The 15,596-nt window shown below is 36.2% G+C and overlaps 1 protein-coding gene across 1 annotated transcript; it reads right to left on the minus strand.

Annotated features, from left to right (window-relative positions):
- Positions 1-250: 250 nt before the first annotated feature.
- LOC145613965 (uncharacterized) lies at positions 251-1,260 on the minus strand. The gene is made up of 4 exons (XM_081668992.1): positions 1,103-1,260; positions 818-962; positions 586-712; positions 251-393 (listed from the first exon to the last, which is right to left on the minus strand). Exons 1-4 carry the CDS (start codon positions 1,258-1,260, stop codon positions 251-253), a joined length of 573 nt encoding a protein of 190 aa, XP_081525118.1.
- Positions 1,261-15,596: the final 14,336 nt, after the last annotated feature.

Here is a 15,596-nt window from a genome sequence, read left to right on the forward strand (position 1 = left end):
CGACCCGAAACTTAAGCCAAAAGAAACAAAAATCATTTTGAAATTATTGGTTCATGTACATCCTAACTTGACTCAAGACTCCAACTAAACTCAAATAAAACTCGAAATCACTCAAAAATGACTCGAAAAGTAGACGCGCGAAACTCTATCGCCTCTACCCCCATTTAAAAGGAGTTACGCCCCCGTAACTCGACCACTAACCTTAGGCAAATAGCTCTGGGTAACGTTTCCTCATATCAGCCTCAGCTTCCTATGTAGCATCTTCAGTTTTCTGATTTGACCACAACACTTTCACAATGCTCACATCCTTATTCCTTATGCTCCTTACCTTAGAGTCAATAATCTTTACTTGTCTTTCCTCATAAGTCAAATTTTCCTCCATCTCAATGGTTTCTGGTTGTAACATACATATGCGTCACATCAGGAATATACTTTCGGATTTAGCTCACATGGAACACATTGTGAACCCTATCAAGCTCGTTAGGCAAATCCAACTTATGAGCCACTTTCCCCACTTTCTGAATGATCTCATAAGGCCTATGTACTTTGGGCTTAATTTCCCTTTCTTCCCGAACCTCATCACACCTTTCATGGGTGAAATTTTCAACAAAACATTCTTTCCTACTTCATATTCCTCTTCCCTCCTTTTCAAATCAGCATAACTTTTCTGTCGATCATGGGCTGCTTTAATCTTTTCTTGGATCAACTTGACCTGCTTCACATATCCTCAATCATTTTTGGTCCAAGTACCATAGTCTCACTTATATCATTCCCACAAACTGGGCTTCAACACTTCCGACCATACAAAGCTTCAAACGGTGACATCCCAATGCTTGCATGGTAACTGTTGTTGTAAGAGAACTCTATTAAATCCAATTGTTCTTCCCAAGACCCTTGATACTCCATCACACAAGCTCTTAACATGTCCTCCAATGTCTGAATCGTTCTTTCTGTCTGACCATCTGTCGCAGGATGAAATGTTGTGCTCATTAGCAACTTAGTTCCCATCGCCTTTTGCAAACTTTGCCAAAAGTTAGACAAAAACCTTGAGTCTCAATCCGAAATGATATCCGTGGGTACCCCATGGTATTTCACTACAAACTTCACATAAGCTCTTCCCAAATGATCCATGGTCCAAGTACTTCTCATGGGTATGAACGCTGCTGACTTGATCAACCTATCCACTATTACCCAAATAGTGTCATTCCCTGCCTTGGTCTTAGCAAGGCTCCCACAAAATCTATAGAAATCGAATCCCATTTCCACTTGGGTACCTCCAAGGATTAGACCTTTCGTTAAGGCCTGCGATGCTCAATCTTCACTTTCTGACATGTCAAACACTTAGCCACAAATTCAGCCACTTATCTCTTCATATTGGGCCACCAAAAAGTCTTCTTCATGTCCTTATACAACTTATCCCCTCCAAGATGCATTGAATAAGGAGGATTATGGGCTTCTTCCATCAATCTTTGTTTCAGATCACCACCATTCTGCGGTACACACCATCTTCCCTTAAAAATAATACTTCCCTCATCACCCATGGTGAAATCCAACACTTGCCCTTTATCGATCTTCTTCTTGATTGCTTTTAACTTTTCATCTTCCAATTTACTATCCCTTTATCTCATCATAAATGGATTGTTGAACCACCAAGGTATTTAACATCCTAGCCACTTCACCATGTTCCATCACCTCCAAGTTCAACTTCTGAAATTCCACACACAACTGATCTGGTACTACCATCACATTCACCGTATGTTCTGACTTTCTGCTCAAAGCATCTGCCACCACATTAGCCTTTCCTTCATGATACTGAATATCCAATGTATAATCACTCATATACTCTAACCATCGTCTCCGTCTCTCATTCAAGTGCGTTTGGGTGAAAATGTACTTCAAACTCTTATGATTCGTGAAAATCCTACAAGTCACCCCATACAAGTAATGTCTCCAAATCTTCAAGGCAAACACTATTGTAGATAACCCCAAATCATGGGTTGGGTAATTCCCTTCATGAACCTTCAACAGGCTCGAGGCATACGCAATCACTCTTCGATTTTGCATCAACACACATCCCAATCCCAACCTTGATGCATCACTATACACGTCATATAGATCACTCCCATCTGGCAAAGCCAGCACAAGTGCTGTGGTTAACCTTTCTTTCAAGATCTTAAATGGCTCCTCACACTCTTGGGTCCATGAGAACTTATGCTCCCTTTTCATCAAACTTGTCATGGGCTTTGCGATCCTTGAAAAATCCTTCACAAACCTTCTGTAATAGCCGGCTAAACCCAAGAAACTCCTTACATCCGACACATTCTTTGGGGTTGGCCAATCACTCAAAGCTTGAATCTTGCTTAGGTCCACTGTAACTTCGTCCTTGGAAATCACATGGCCCAAAAATGTTACTTTCTCCAACCAAAACTCACACTTAGACAATTTGGCATACAACTGATGCTCCCTCAAACATGATAACACTTGTCTCAAATGCTCCTTATGCTCTTCTTCATCCTTCAAATAGATTAAAATATCATCAATAAACACCACCACAAACTTGTCCAAGTATGGCCTGAAGTTCCTATACATCAAATCCATGAACACTGTAGGTGCATTGGTCAAACCAAATGGCATCACTTTAAACTCATAATGAACATAACGGGTCCTGAAAATACTCTCTGTAATATCTTGCTCCGCAATTCTCAACTGGTGATAACCTGATCTCAAATCTATCTTTGAAAATACTCCAGCTCCTTTCAACTGGTCAAACAAATGATCGATCCTTGGTAATGGATACTTATTCTTCACTGTCACCTTGTTCAACTCTCGATAATCTGTACCCAACCTCATACTTCCATCTATCTTCTTCATAAATTATACTGGAGCTCCCCAGGGTGATGAACTAGGCCTAATATAACCTTTCTCCAACAAATTATCCAACTGGGTCTTCAACTCCCTCAACTATCCTATATGGAGCCTTAGAAATAGGTCCAGTTCCAAGCACTAGGTCAATGGTGAACTCAACATCCCTTACTGGTGGCATACTAGGAATTTCATCTGGAAACACATCCAGAAACTCTTCTACAACAAGAATACTCTCTTCATCTTTCTTTTCCTCACTTTCAACCTCTTGAACACTACACAAAAACAAAGAACAACCCTTCTTAACCAGCTTTTGTAGTTGCATTGCAGACACAATTCTTAACCCTGAGCTTTTCCCTTCCATTTTATACACCACTTTGGTCTTACTTGGGCTAGTCAAGGTGACCTTTTCAGCTGTACAATCAATTTTTGCTTCATACTTTCCTAACCAATCCATACCCAGAATCACATCAAAGTCATTCAAGTCGAACTCGATCAAATCGGCCAGAAAATCTACCTCATAGATGGAAATAGGCACACTCAAAAATAATCTCGAACAACTCCTCACCTCCCCAAACGGAATAGACATATCTAGAGAAACTGACTCATGACTCTCTAACCCGAGACTCCCAGCTACTTTCTTAGAAATAAAAGAATGCGACGCCCCTAAATCAAACAAGACTTTCACAGGAAAAGAACTTATAAAGAAAACACGAATTACCACATCATTAGCAGACTCAGCTTGACAACTATTCATCACGAACACAAGACCCTTTGGGGCACCTCCCGCACTGCTACTGGTTCCAGCCTTGGTTGTAGGTCCACTAGACTAAGGTGGTTTACTAGGTGTACTAGACTCTCTCACCTTCCCAGACTTAACATCAACTTCCTTCTTGAAACACTCATACTCACGGTGTCCCAACTTCTAACAGTAACGCCAAGTTACCGGGTTTCCCTCACAGTCCTTCCCTAGGTGGTCTTTCTCACACCTCTTGCAGAAATACTTCCTCTTGGGTTTTTCACCCCTTTGGTTCCCATTCCCTTAATGGTTGGACGACTGTTTCCCATTTCCCTTTCCAAAGTTCCCCTTGTTGTCCCTCCTATCTCCATAATTCCCTTGGTAATTCCCATTGGGCTTGTGTGTCTTTTCACCCCCGAGAAATGAGTCCGGGTTCTTCCTTTTCTCTCCCACATGCTCCATCTCCCTCCCCTTTATTTCGTACAGATGGGCTGCACGGCCACAAACTTCATCTAGGGTCTCAAAAGTCACTCCCCCTAGCTTCCCTTGAAGGGTCAAGGTTAGGCCTTGCTCAAATCTTTGAGCCTTAATGGTTTCAGTAGGGACTACTTCCAAGGCAAACCTCATTAACTCAATGAACTTGTTGTAGTATTCACTGATTGACATGTTCCCCATTCTCAGGTTGGTAAACTCCATGCACTTCTGCTTTCTAAGGTAGGAAGGGTAAAACTTCTCTCTCAAGGTGTAGGCGTCGTTTGAAGTGCGCCTACGTAAAGCATAGTGGTGAATATGCTTGGCACTCATAGGAAGTGGGAATTAACATATACGATTAGGGACAACGATTAGGGGCAAGGAAAGTAGGGAGCCGCTAACAAGTTTTTAAGGAACTTGTAAACCGTTCACAGATCATAAAAGGCAACCACGATTAAGGGACAACGATAGGCAACAACGATTGACCCGTGAAGGTTACACCCCATTCATAATCCTTGAGATTACTAACTCCATATGGTTCGGAACCACGAAAGGAGGATCGGGGATGATGGTACGAAGTGAGTCATGGAGTCACATTCGCCCGTATTGGCCTCTACTCGATTCTTATTGTGAAAAGTATTCCAGTGATCTCAAAGGCATGAAAATAAAATATTCAATTTGCTCCAAACTATTATTAAGCTAAATTGGTTGAATATTAATGCAACATATAATTGTAAAATATTGGTGATCACTTGATTAAATAACAAGATTAAAGCAACCTAAACTGGCTATCCAAATTATCTTATTAGTCGTGATTTTCAATTACATATTCCCTTTAAACATGCAATGTGGTGATCATAAATAATAATAGAATAAACATTAATATTAGAAGCAATATAACAATAATAACGTTAGTCAAATCAAATCATAAATTAATAATCATGATACTAGCAATATAAAATAAAATAAGAGTAATTAAATTAATTAAGTACTCACATTCCACGCGATCCTTTAAATTGCTACATCATGAATAAATTGTTAGTAACTTCAATAAAAATAAATCAAATTGAAATAATTAAATTAAATAAAAAGTAGAGTTGATTTGGTCTAAACCCTCAGTTAATTCTACCTTTCACGCCTTGGTTTAAGGACAAAACCTCGGGTTAAATATGGACTCCTTGGAGTGCTTAGGGGAAGAATGATGTAATTAGGAATATAGGTTTGAGACTTAGAATATAAGAGAAAGAGAAGAGAATGATTTTTGGTGGAAAAGAGAGGAAGAGAGAAGGATTTGATGATCAAGCTTGTTGATGATTGAAAAAGGGGAGACATGACCTCTATTTATAAGGAAAAAAGAGGGGTCGAATCAAGAAAAGATAAGAATTCGAATCGGATAAAACTCTTGCGATAGACAGCAGTTTTTGCGATATTTGTTTTTATCATATCTTTTGATCCAGAAATCGGAATAAGAGGAATAAGATATCGTTGGAAAGCTCTTGAAGTCTAATTTCTAAACTAATTAGAATCAGATTAAAATATTTCGTAAAATAAAAAATATGGCCGAAATAGTGGGACGGTGTCAGTTTTGGATAGAGTTTCGTATTTCAATCATATCTTTTTCGTTATAGCTCGGAATTAATATTATAATATATCATTGGAAAGATAATTTCAAGGGCTATCCAACCATATAAGATTTAGATAAAAATTATGAAGCACGAAAATATTATCTGACTATCTTTGAACGTCTTTCAATTCGAATAGAATTAGGACTTTCAAAAAGAAAAGTTTATTTAATTTCAAATGCTTTAATCTTATCGTTTCTAAAAGGATAATTATGATATTTTAGAAACTTATAGAAGCTTCTAATTAATCTTAATTATTTTAGGAATGGGATTAAATCATTTGGACACTCCACATGATCATCGGGTCGTAGGTAAGATGGGCTTAGATTCGGTTTAGACTCAGTTTAGTATTTTGGCCATAACTTATTCGTCATAACTCGGATTTGGGCTTATAATATATCGTTGGAAAGATCTTTTCAAGCCCATTCAAATATTTAATAATGGGACCCATATTATGGACCAAAATAAACTGATGTAAATGTTTTTATAAAAAGGACACGAAATGAATGATTTTAATGGACACGAAATGAATTATTTTGGGTTTAAAGGCACAAAATAGGAAAATAAGTTATGGTTTGGTGAAATAGGCTAGGAATTGGATTGGTTAATGAAATGTATTGGGAATGAACATGGATTTAAGCACTCTAAAGATTACATACTCAACCCGACCAATAATGGCGGTGAAAAGTTGTTCATCATCGGGCTTGGTTTTGGGGAGACATTTTTAGGTGTCTACACAAGGCTTCCTTGAACTCATCCCACCCAAGTTTGGTCTTTTCAGCAACTCATCTTTTCTTTGGGCCTACCATAAGTCAGCTTCCTCCCTCAAGTAGTAAACCCCATTGTTCACCTCTTGGGCAATTGATAGCATCAAACAACTTATCAAACTCCCTAATCCGGTTTTCAAGGCTGACTGAGTCCTCTTTTCCCAAGTAAACAGGTGGCTTAGCTGCAGCTACCCTCTTAATGACTTCACTATAGGAATCAAGCTCAGGATTTCGGTGTTCCCTGTTCACCACTTTCGTGATGTTCTCAGTAATATGGGTCAATTGCTTAAGGACCTTTCCAACTTTGGAACCAGTGTGCTTATTCCTTAATTGATCCCTCATTCTTGGAGACATAATTCCTGGGTATGATTATTACACTTTTGAAATCAAAACAAGTTCTACTCATACAAACATTTAATTCACTTTATAACATAGAAAAAATTTAAATAAAATAACTTTCATATCATTAACAATTAATGAGGAGTACATCTTTTGCCATCTAGGCAATTATTCAAAGCAATAACATAGTCATAGTCTAATTATTCAAATAACACTTTCAGCATAACCATCTTCAACTGGATCATAATCAGGGTCATCTCGCCTATCACTTGGTTCAGTCATAAAGGTGGGGTTATAACCACTATAGCTTGGTGTACGACCTGACGAACTTAACCCATATTCACTTTGGTTATTGTCCGAGCCAGGGTTATAGCTTGAACTTTTAGTTGGGCTCACACGAAATTGACTTGATGAAGCAATGGCTTTTTGGGCATTTGAGCGTGAAGCTTTCTCCTTGGCAACTTGGGCACGGGTTTTGGGCCTTTTAGCAATGTGGAATTGGGCTTTTGGGATAGAGTGTTTTGAAGATTCAAAGCTTAAAGTTTGGCTAAGAGAACGGAAATGCTTGCTCCTACTAAGAGGTGGTGTGGACTCATCATTAGATTCCACATACTCATGTCGCTTCTTTGGGTGAGAAAAAGGTACTTGGGCATTTAAGAAGTACATTTGGTCATTGGGTCCAAAGGTGCGATCTTTTGGGATCCTGGGAATTTTCACAACTTTTCTCCTAGGTTCATACTTGCGCTCCACATAGTGCAAGTCCCTCTTGAAGCTAGACATGGTTGCTAACCACTTCCCTTCATGATGATGCTTCTCATTCCACATTATTCCATCTTCCTTGATCACATCCCCATATTTGTCAAAGAGAGGTTGGTATTTCTCAATTCTAGGCAAATGGGCCAAGGCCAAAAGAACCATCCAAGGTTGTTGGGTCAAAGCTTCCTCACCATACTTCTCATAAAGGGTCAAGGCTAAAGTACAAATTCCAGTTATGAACTCAATAACTGTGACTCCACTATCTTTCAAGTAATGAATGTCAAAATATTGATGTCTCAATTCATTAATCTTATTCATCTGTTTCACACACACATGCAAAACAATTAATTAAGTGCCAAATCACACAATCAATCTGATTAAAAATCCATTTGAAATAAGCAATACATAACTCAATCAACCAAGAATAAATCAAGATCACCCAACCATGGGTGAGAACTTAAAAATTCGGACCTCTAGACCACACTCTAAGGTGTTTTAACACCAACTTTAATGCACACATAATCGCAAACTCAAGTTTCAAATAATTTCAATTCTTTTATTTTCGAAAATAATAAATATGTACTTGAATCAAGATTAATAGACGGTCAAGCCCGCGTTTCCCAGGAAAGTTACCTATGACGTTGAGGAGAGCCTTTCCTAGACAGAGAGTCATACCCATTATAGGCTTCCGTAGAGAACTCAAGAATCCTTTTCTACTTCTTCTTTCCACAAATAGGAAAATAGTTTTTAAGTAAAATAAAGGTTTTGACTCACGCACAAATGCGAAACTCTATCTATCTTATATGCCCCTTAAGTCTACCCACAATTTTTATTACTATTCCAATTTTAATCTTTTTAGAACCTGGCTCTGATACCACTTTGTAACACCCCCAAATTTCCCTCCACGGAAATACTAGTTTAATACGTATAATTATATCATAGAGATAGACTTAGGCGTATTACCGCCGCGAGATTATGCAAGGCTACTCAACTTATTTAAAACAATACTTTGCAGTGGAAACTTAAATACTCTTCTTTATCAATAATAACCATAAATAGTAATCAATGTTATGAGTACTCAAAAATAGATACAAAGACCAAGATTCCCAATTTAGTGAAACCGATCCCGGGACTCCAATGCATCAATTATTGCCTTCAACATGAAAATAAGTAGCACTGCTTACCATTACGGTAAACAGGGCGAACCAAAACAAAATAAGAAGTACGGGTTAGAAAAAATATGCTAAGTACAATAAGTGCAAGATAATTAAACTCAATTTATTCGCAAACATGCTTTAAAACTAATTCCAATAATTAATCCAATAGTTCCAAACTCATAATTCAAAACCAATTCTCAATATTTCAATCTCAATAATCAATAAAACCAATTCCAATTATTTTAAAACCAATTCCTCATATTAAAAACAATTCCTCTCCCAAGTGTGCACACCCCCAAGCTAGTTTCCTTATGTTACAAGGCTATTCTTGAGGAAAGACCCAGTCATGCAAAGTCCAAGGCCTTATCAATAAACCAAATCCGAATAGTGGGATTACCAACATGCTTATAAAGCATAAATAGTAATAAATCAATGATTCAATAAATCCTCTTTTAAATCCAATAATTCAACCTTTAATAATAATCTAAACTCCTTTTTAATAAATTCAACATGCTTTTAAAATCAATCCTTTTTAAAAATGAAAAATAAATTAATTAATCAAAACATATTATAAAAATTAATACTCCAATTTAATTATTAAACCAATCTTTTAAACATACTTTTATTTCATAAACCATAATTCAAGTCAATTTAATTCAAGCAACATAAATCATTTAAATATGTTCATTCAAAACGATCACTTTCAAGGTATCTAGCCACCTAAGGTACCTAGATCCTTGCTTAGCCAAAAACGCTTCAAAAGAACCCTCAAGTAGCTTGATCAAAAACACCCTACAAATAAATATAACCTTAATCAATATAAGGTTAACCAATAATCACAAATAATTAAATTAAATCCTCCCAACTATATGTACATGAACCTTAAAAATTATTTTCTTAAGAACATAATAAAAATCTGATTTTATAAGTTTAAAACAACTCATCATAATTTTTATATAAATCTCTCATAATAATAATAATAATAATAATTGAATAAGAGAAAAAGGAGAAGAAAGATAAGAAACCAAGGAGAAGAGAAGAATTGGATTTGCGTTGGAAAGAATAGGCAGAACTTGCAGAGGCTATAACTCCTTCGATATAACTCCAAATTGGGTGATTCTTGAGCCTAAACTCAAGGATTTTTCGAGGGGAACAATCTTTTGTGAAACGTTAATACCCCAAAAACTGAACAGAAGTGCTCGAAAATTGGATTCAAAGATAAATGGGATGATTTATGTAAAATTGAGGAGAAGAAAAGAAGAGAATTGGTGTGAAGAATGTGAGAGGTATGAAGGGGTTTTTATAGTCTAGTATGAGCATGAAATATGGTAGGAAAATGTAGGAAGAATTATGGTAAGTAGGGTTTAAGGGATTACTTAGAGAAGTGAGTAAAGATTTAAGGAAAATTTTGATATTAAAGAGATTGTGTATGATTGAATATGAAAGGTATGTATGTCATGAAAAAAATTAAGGAAATTGGAATTACTTGGGGAATATTTAAGAATAATGAAAGAGAAGAAAATATGATGATTGGATATTAAAAAGATGGAGAATTAGAATTAAGGAAAATAGGAGATTTTGGGAGATAATTAAAATATAATTTTACCAATTAAATTCCCCCAAAATATTTCATGAGGACCGAAAATATGGAGCTTACCATAGCTCTAATTTTCGGATTCCTCTAGATATATTTAGGAAGATTTTGCTCGGTTTTTAAGGAATAAAATAATTGTATAAATAATATAGAATAATAATTAATTAATTAAATACCAATTATTTACCAATAAATAACCAAGAAAAATCAGATATTCCATACATGGAAAATCCGAAAATCCTAGCTAGGTATTAGGTAATTTCGGCCATAATAATTAATTAATTAAAATATTATTTTGGTTTAAGTAAAATATCCGAAATATGTAAATAATCCGGTTTTTAAAATAGGATAAATGGATAATAAATCTTATCCAAAATAATGATCAGTTTTCAAAATACTTTTTATGCCAAAATTCAAATATTATTTTAGCTCCCAATAATAAATTTACTAAAATACCCTTTTTATAAAATAATTCCTAATTAATTAATTAGGAAAATACGTGTGAAAATACGGGGTATTACTGAAGGAGTTATGTCTTCGTCGTGTGCAATTACTAGATATATAAATAGATCAAATTATGGAGATAATTAAGTCCGGACATTTGGGTCGTCGTTTTGCCATAGCTAGAGGTACTTACGATCTTTGGACTAGTAAAATAGGCCAAAGCCCAATTGGACGGATTCTATAAGGTCACACAAAGGGGCTAGACCGATCATTAGAGGACGAGGCCCATCATGAGCCTCATCACTCTAGGTGACCGTCCATGTAGGGGCTTTAAGAGGCTTTTGAGCTTCGTGCCCTAGTCTAATTATAATGAGATTATAAATAGACTAGGTGCCTAGGTTCTCAAGCAAGCAGTTTACTGATCTTTTGATCAAACCCGAATTAGCAAACACGAAACCCAACCCCCTCTCAAAGTCCTCTCTCTCACGGCTCTCTCCTCCTCCTCGGCGCACGATGATGTCTCGTGGTAGTGGTGGTTCGTGTGGTGGTTGGTTGTCTGAAAAGGTGGTGACCGCGGTTTTCCTCAATCACTCGACCAATCTAGTATTGGTGGACGACTCATTCGAATCTCGTGGACTAAGTAGAGGAGAAACACTTGGGGCTCTATTCTCTCCCTGATTTGCCTGTTGAATAGCTACGTGGAATTCACGCTTCAAAGGTATGATTATGTGTCTTTTGTGTTATGCATGTGATTCTTGGGATTAGGTGCTTAATTGAATATGATTCATATTATTTCTGCTGCGTAGTACCTATAAACTCCTACAATTACATCTTCTTTGGAAGAATGAAAATTTGAGACCAGTAAGTTTGAATCCTGAAAACAACATGCTTAATCAATTGAAGCCTTCAAGCATAAGAGATGTCTGGTAGGATAACTATCAAGTCTTACAATAACTCTCTCCATCAAGGGGCCACATTGAGAGATAGTAAACTTTTTAGAAGAAAGAGGGACTCCAAGGTATTACAAAGGGAGATAACCTTTAGCAACCCTCAAAACATGCATGAGAGTTTCCTGATCTTGCTTATTAACTCAACCAAAGTAAACATCACTCTTATCCAGGTTTGCAGCTAAGCTAAAAGCAAAAGAGAACATTTAAAAGGCTTGAAAGAGTAACTGAATATAGACCACGGAGAAAAGAAGCAACTCATCAGCAAACATCAAGTGAGTAATACCCAATTTCTTATACTCGGGATTATTAGTAGGCTTTGATAGAACTTTTGATGTGTTATAGTCTACGGTTATTTAATTAACCATTTATTTGGCTTTATTTTTTAAAATCCCTAGTTTTCATTTGTATTATATTGGGTAGTTGTTGTAGTGTTCTACTTGGCTCTTGCATTATAATAAAATCTTAGTTGTTTGATTTATTTTTTAATAAAAAAAGTGACTTATGAGTTAATGCATGCAAACATTAAGAAACAAAGAATGTTTTTGATGGACTTCAAGCGGCTTATGTTTGTGTAGAACTCATCTTCGCATCCGTATTAGCACAACAAGGTGATCTGGGATCCGATCAAAGGAGAGCAAGAAGACAAGAATAACACTTAAAACGCTCACTATGGAGAATTAGAGACATTCTTTGAGCTTTCATTGTATTTCCATTAGTTTGAATAGTCTCAGTTGGGTCTTATTTTTGCCTTTTGTCCAAAAATAAAAGTAACAAAAGAGCTATGCTTTAGAGTTTTTACAGAGTTTGTTTTTCTTACATAAAATATAAATATTAATAAACGATCATCAAAACCAAATAAATATGGTAGACTAAAACATGTAACTACAGAGTACAATAATAACTGAAATATTTTTATTGAAAAATTACACTTTGGTGTCCAAACGTTTAAGTAAATTTCACTTTGGTGACCCATGATTTTAATATTCCCACTTTAGTGTCATTTCATTAGATAATTGTTCAATTATTAGTGCCTAATAGTTAACGGTGTTACATTCTCTGTTAACAAAAAAAGAAAAAAAAAACTTAAGTTCTATAATTAATAAATTATATTAGGGTCGCTAAGCTAAATTTTTCCCCAAAACCCATTTCCCTCATCTCTCTTTGAATTTCCCTCTAGCTTCTACGGTTCTACACTTCTACCCATTTCTATAATTCATCACAAACTAAGTATCTCCTCTATTCAAATAAAATTTGTCTCATTCATCGATGAAGATAATGTCGCAATGCAAACAAGCAATTTGGCAATCGCGGTGCAAATGTAGGTATAATTGTTAAATTATTAAATAAAGTAGATTAAAAATTTGTCATAATTTATCAATTACACAACTATTGATATGATGAATTTGTAGGAGAACTTCAATTTGTGAGTTTAAAATTATATTTATATGTGTACATTAAACAAATTTGATAGTTTTTAAGTGATCGATATTATTGGCAAAATTAAAGTAAAATACTACCTCTGTTAATTATTATGTGCAACTAAGGAATATTTTATGTCTCACAAATAATACCCCTTTGTTGCACATAATAATTAACGGAGGTAGTATAATCTATGGTATTAATATCAATGTCATCAGTTGAAGTTTAATTTGTTTATGCATGATAACATGCTTGATTATTGGATATGATTGTATATTGTCTAGGATCATAATTTGTTTATTTAATAATCTGCTTTGTACATACATTACAACATCATAAACTTTTGTGTCGTTATTAAGAGAAATGTCTTATCATACAAGGAGTGGATCCCGATAAATATTAAATTGTGGCCTGGATTTTCTTATTAATGTTTTGATACAAGCAACTAGCTAAATTGGGCAAGATCCTAAGTCTCCAAAAGTTATTTTTAAACAAGGGACTGACAATTATTTGACAATAGAATGTGATAAGAATTTGTTGAGGAAAAATTTCTGAGAATAATCCCACCTTTGAGGCGTCCGCGAAAAATAATCCCACCTTTGGGATATTTTTTAAATAATCCAACGTAAGAGAGAGAAAGAAGCAAAAATCGTGAAGGAAGGAGAGAGAGAACAAAATGAAAAATCGCGCTCAACGATTTTCTTTTTACTAATTTAAATGTCGCGCGCAACTGAAATAGTTGCGCGTGACAGACCAGGGCAACTCCAAATGATGTGCGCGCCTGGCCAGCACGACCTACTGAGTTGCGCGCGGATACTGATCACTAAAATGACCGGTATCTAGATTTTGATCCGTGTGATCATTTTCCAACGGTTTTTGCTCGTTATTAGACGTAATGGCGCGCAAATTATCAAAATCTTTTTAATTGCTTTGCATTCTATAGTTTATTTTATTCTTTGTTAGTTTTTTACATCATTCTTGCATGCACATCGTGCTTTGTGCCTTCCCTAAGCATACGTTTTGAACGTTTTTCGTAAGAGTGCCTTAAGACGTTCCGTGGTGGTGCTTTACGTAAAAGCACCCATAGACAGGTTTGTCATTTTACTGTACTGATGTTAAAAATGTCCGACTTTTCTTCTTTTTTAACGTCCGAAGCAAAAAGGAAGGTGTTTTCATGCAACGTAAAAATGCAAATGGCGTATCGTACGGCGTAGGTGTTGCGTAAAATTTCACTTCATCCCAAGCTTTGCGAGATCTACCTCTCGGAACTAAAAGGTAGAGAATTACCGTAGGCATTAGCTCACGAGTCGACAGGCGCGCCGAACCATCAGGAACAGGCACTTCTTGAATGGAAGCAAATATGGTAGTTAGTGCACTTACTAACTTACCGGACAGTTAGGGTGTCCGACCACCCATAAAGAAGCGACGAGACAATGTCGCGCCTATGTAGTCACGTGCCCCCAGTCCTGAGACACGTGTACTCATCTTGTGGACAAAATTGCTAAGATACTTGCTGACTTTCTTCCCTCTCACTGGATTTGGATATATGCCTCCAGTCCTGAGACATGTATTTCTATCTTGCGGACATCCGGCTCAAATACCGGACCCGGCTTGAATACCGAAAACCCCTTTTTCATCTTTTTTACTTTGTTAAAGTCAGGCTAAAGTTTTAATGACATATCGAGGGACTTTAGACCAACGATGACATGATTGAGAGGAAATCATCCCCTTTTATTCTTTTCTAAAACCGATCTCTTCTCATGACTTGACATCACCCAGAACACCTTTACTTGTAAAAGTGTTCTACAATTGCAAAGGATCAATCTAGATTCTTTAGCGCGTTAAGACTAGGAAAAACTTTTTCTAGCCTTAATAGCTACTTGTTTCAAACACTTAGCGAACCAAGGATTGTTTCGGCATCCTTAAACATTACTGAAAGATTCTCTATACTTAAAGAACTTTGCAGAATGAGTCTCAAATTTATTTCCTTGACTACTTTGATCATCGTCTATTCTAGACTCGATCAAAGTGGGGGCTAATTTTAGACACCTACTTTTGGCCTCTTGTCCCGAAAAGGAAGTGCGATGATGTTACAAAAACCCGTTCTTCATGCTAGATCAAAGTTGAAGTGTTTATAGACTACGAAAAGGATTAAGAAGTAAATTAAAACCCATATTTGAGACCAATTTTTCTTAGAGCCTTATCCAATTACTAATTAGGCCTAAAAACGTGTTCAAACATGTTTAAACTTGATTAATAACGGACCCCAATGCGTCAAATGCAATGATTGGATCCAATGGAACCTACATTGTTGAAAACCGAGCCGAAAAGATAAACCAACCATCATTTTTCCGTGCAAAGCCTATACAGATGGATATCGCTTTCAAAGAGCTTTCCAATGGTATATTTTAAGCCCAATTTCGAGCCAAAACGAAGAAGTTATGATCAAAACACTAAACCAAGCCCAAAACCAACA

The sequence above is a fragment of the Chenopodium album genome, chromosome 25 (assembly GCF_948465745.1).
Source record: "Chenopodium album chromosome 25, dcCheAlbu1.1, whole genome shotgun sequence".
In the NCBI taxonomy this organism is placed as follows: domain Eukaryota; kingdom Viridiplantae; phylum Streptophyta; class Magnoliopsida; order Caryophyllales; family Amaranthaceae; genus Chenopodium; species Chenopodium album.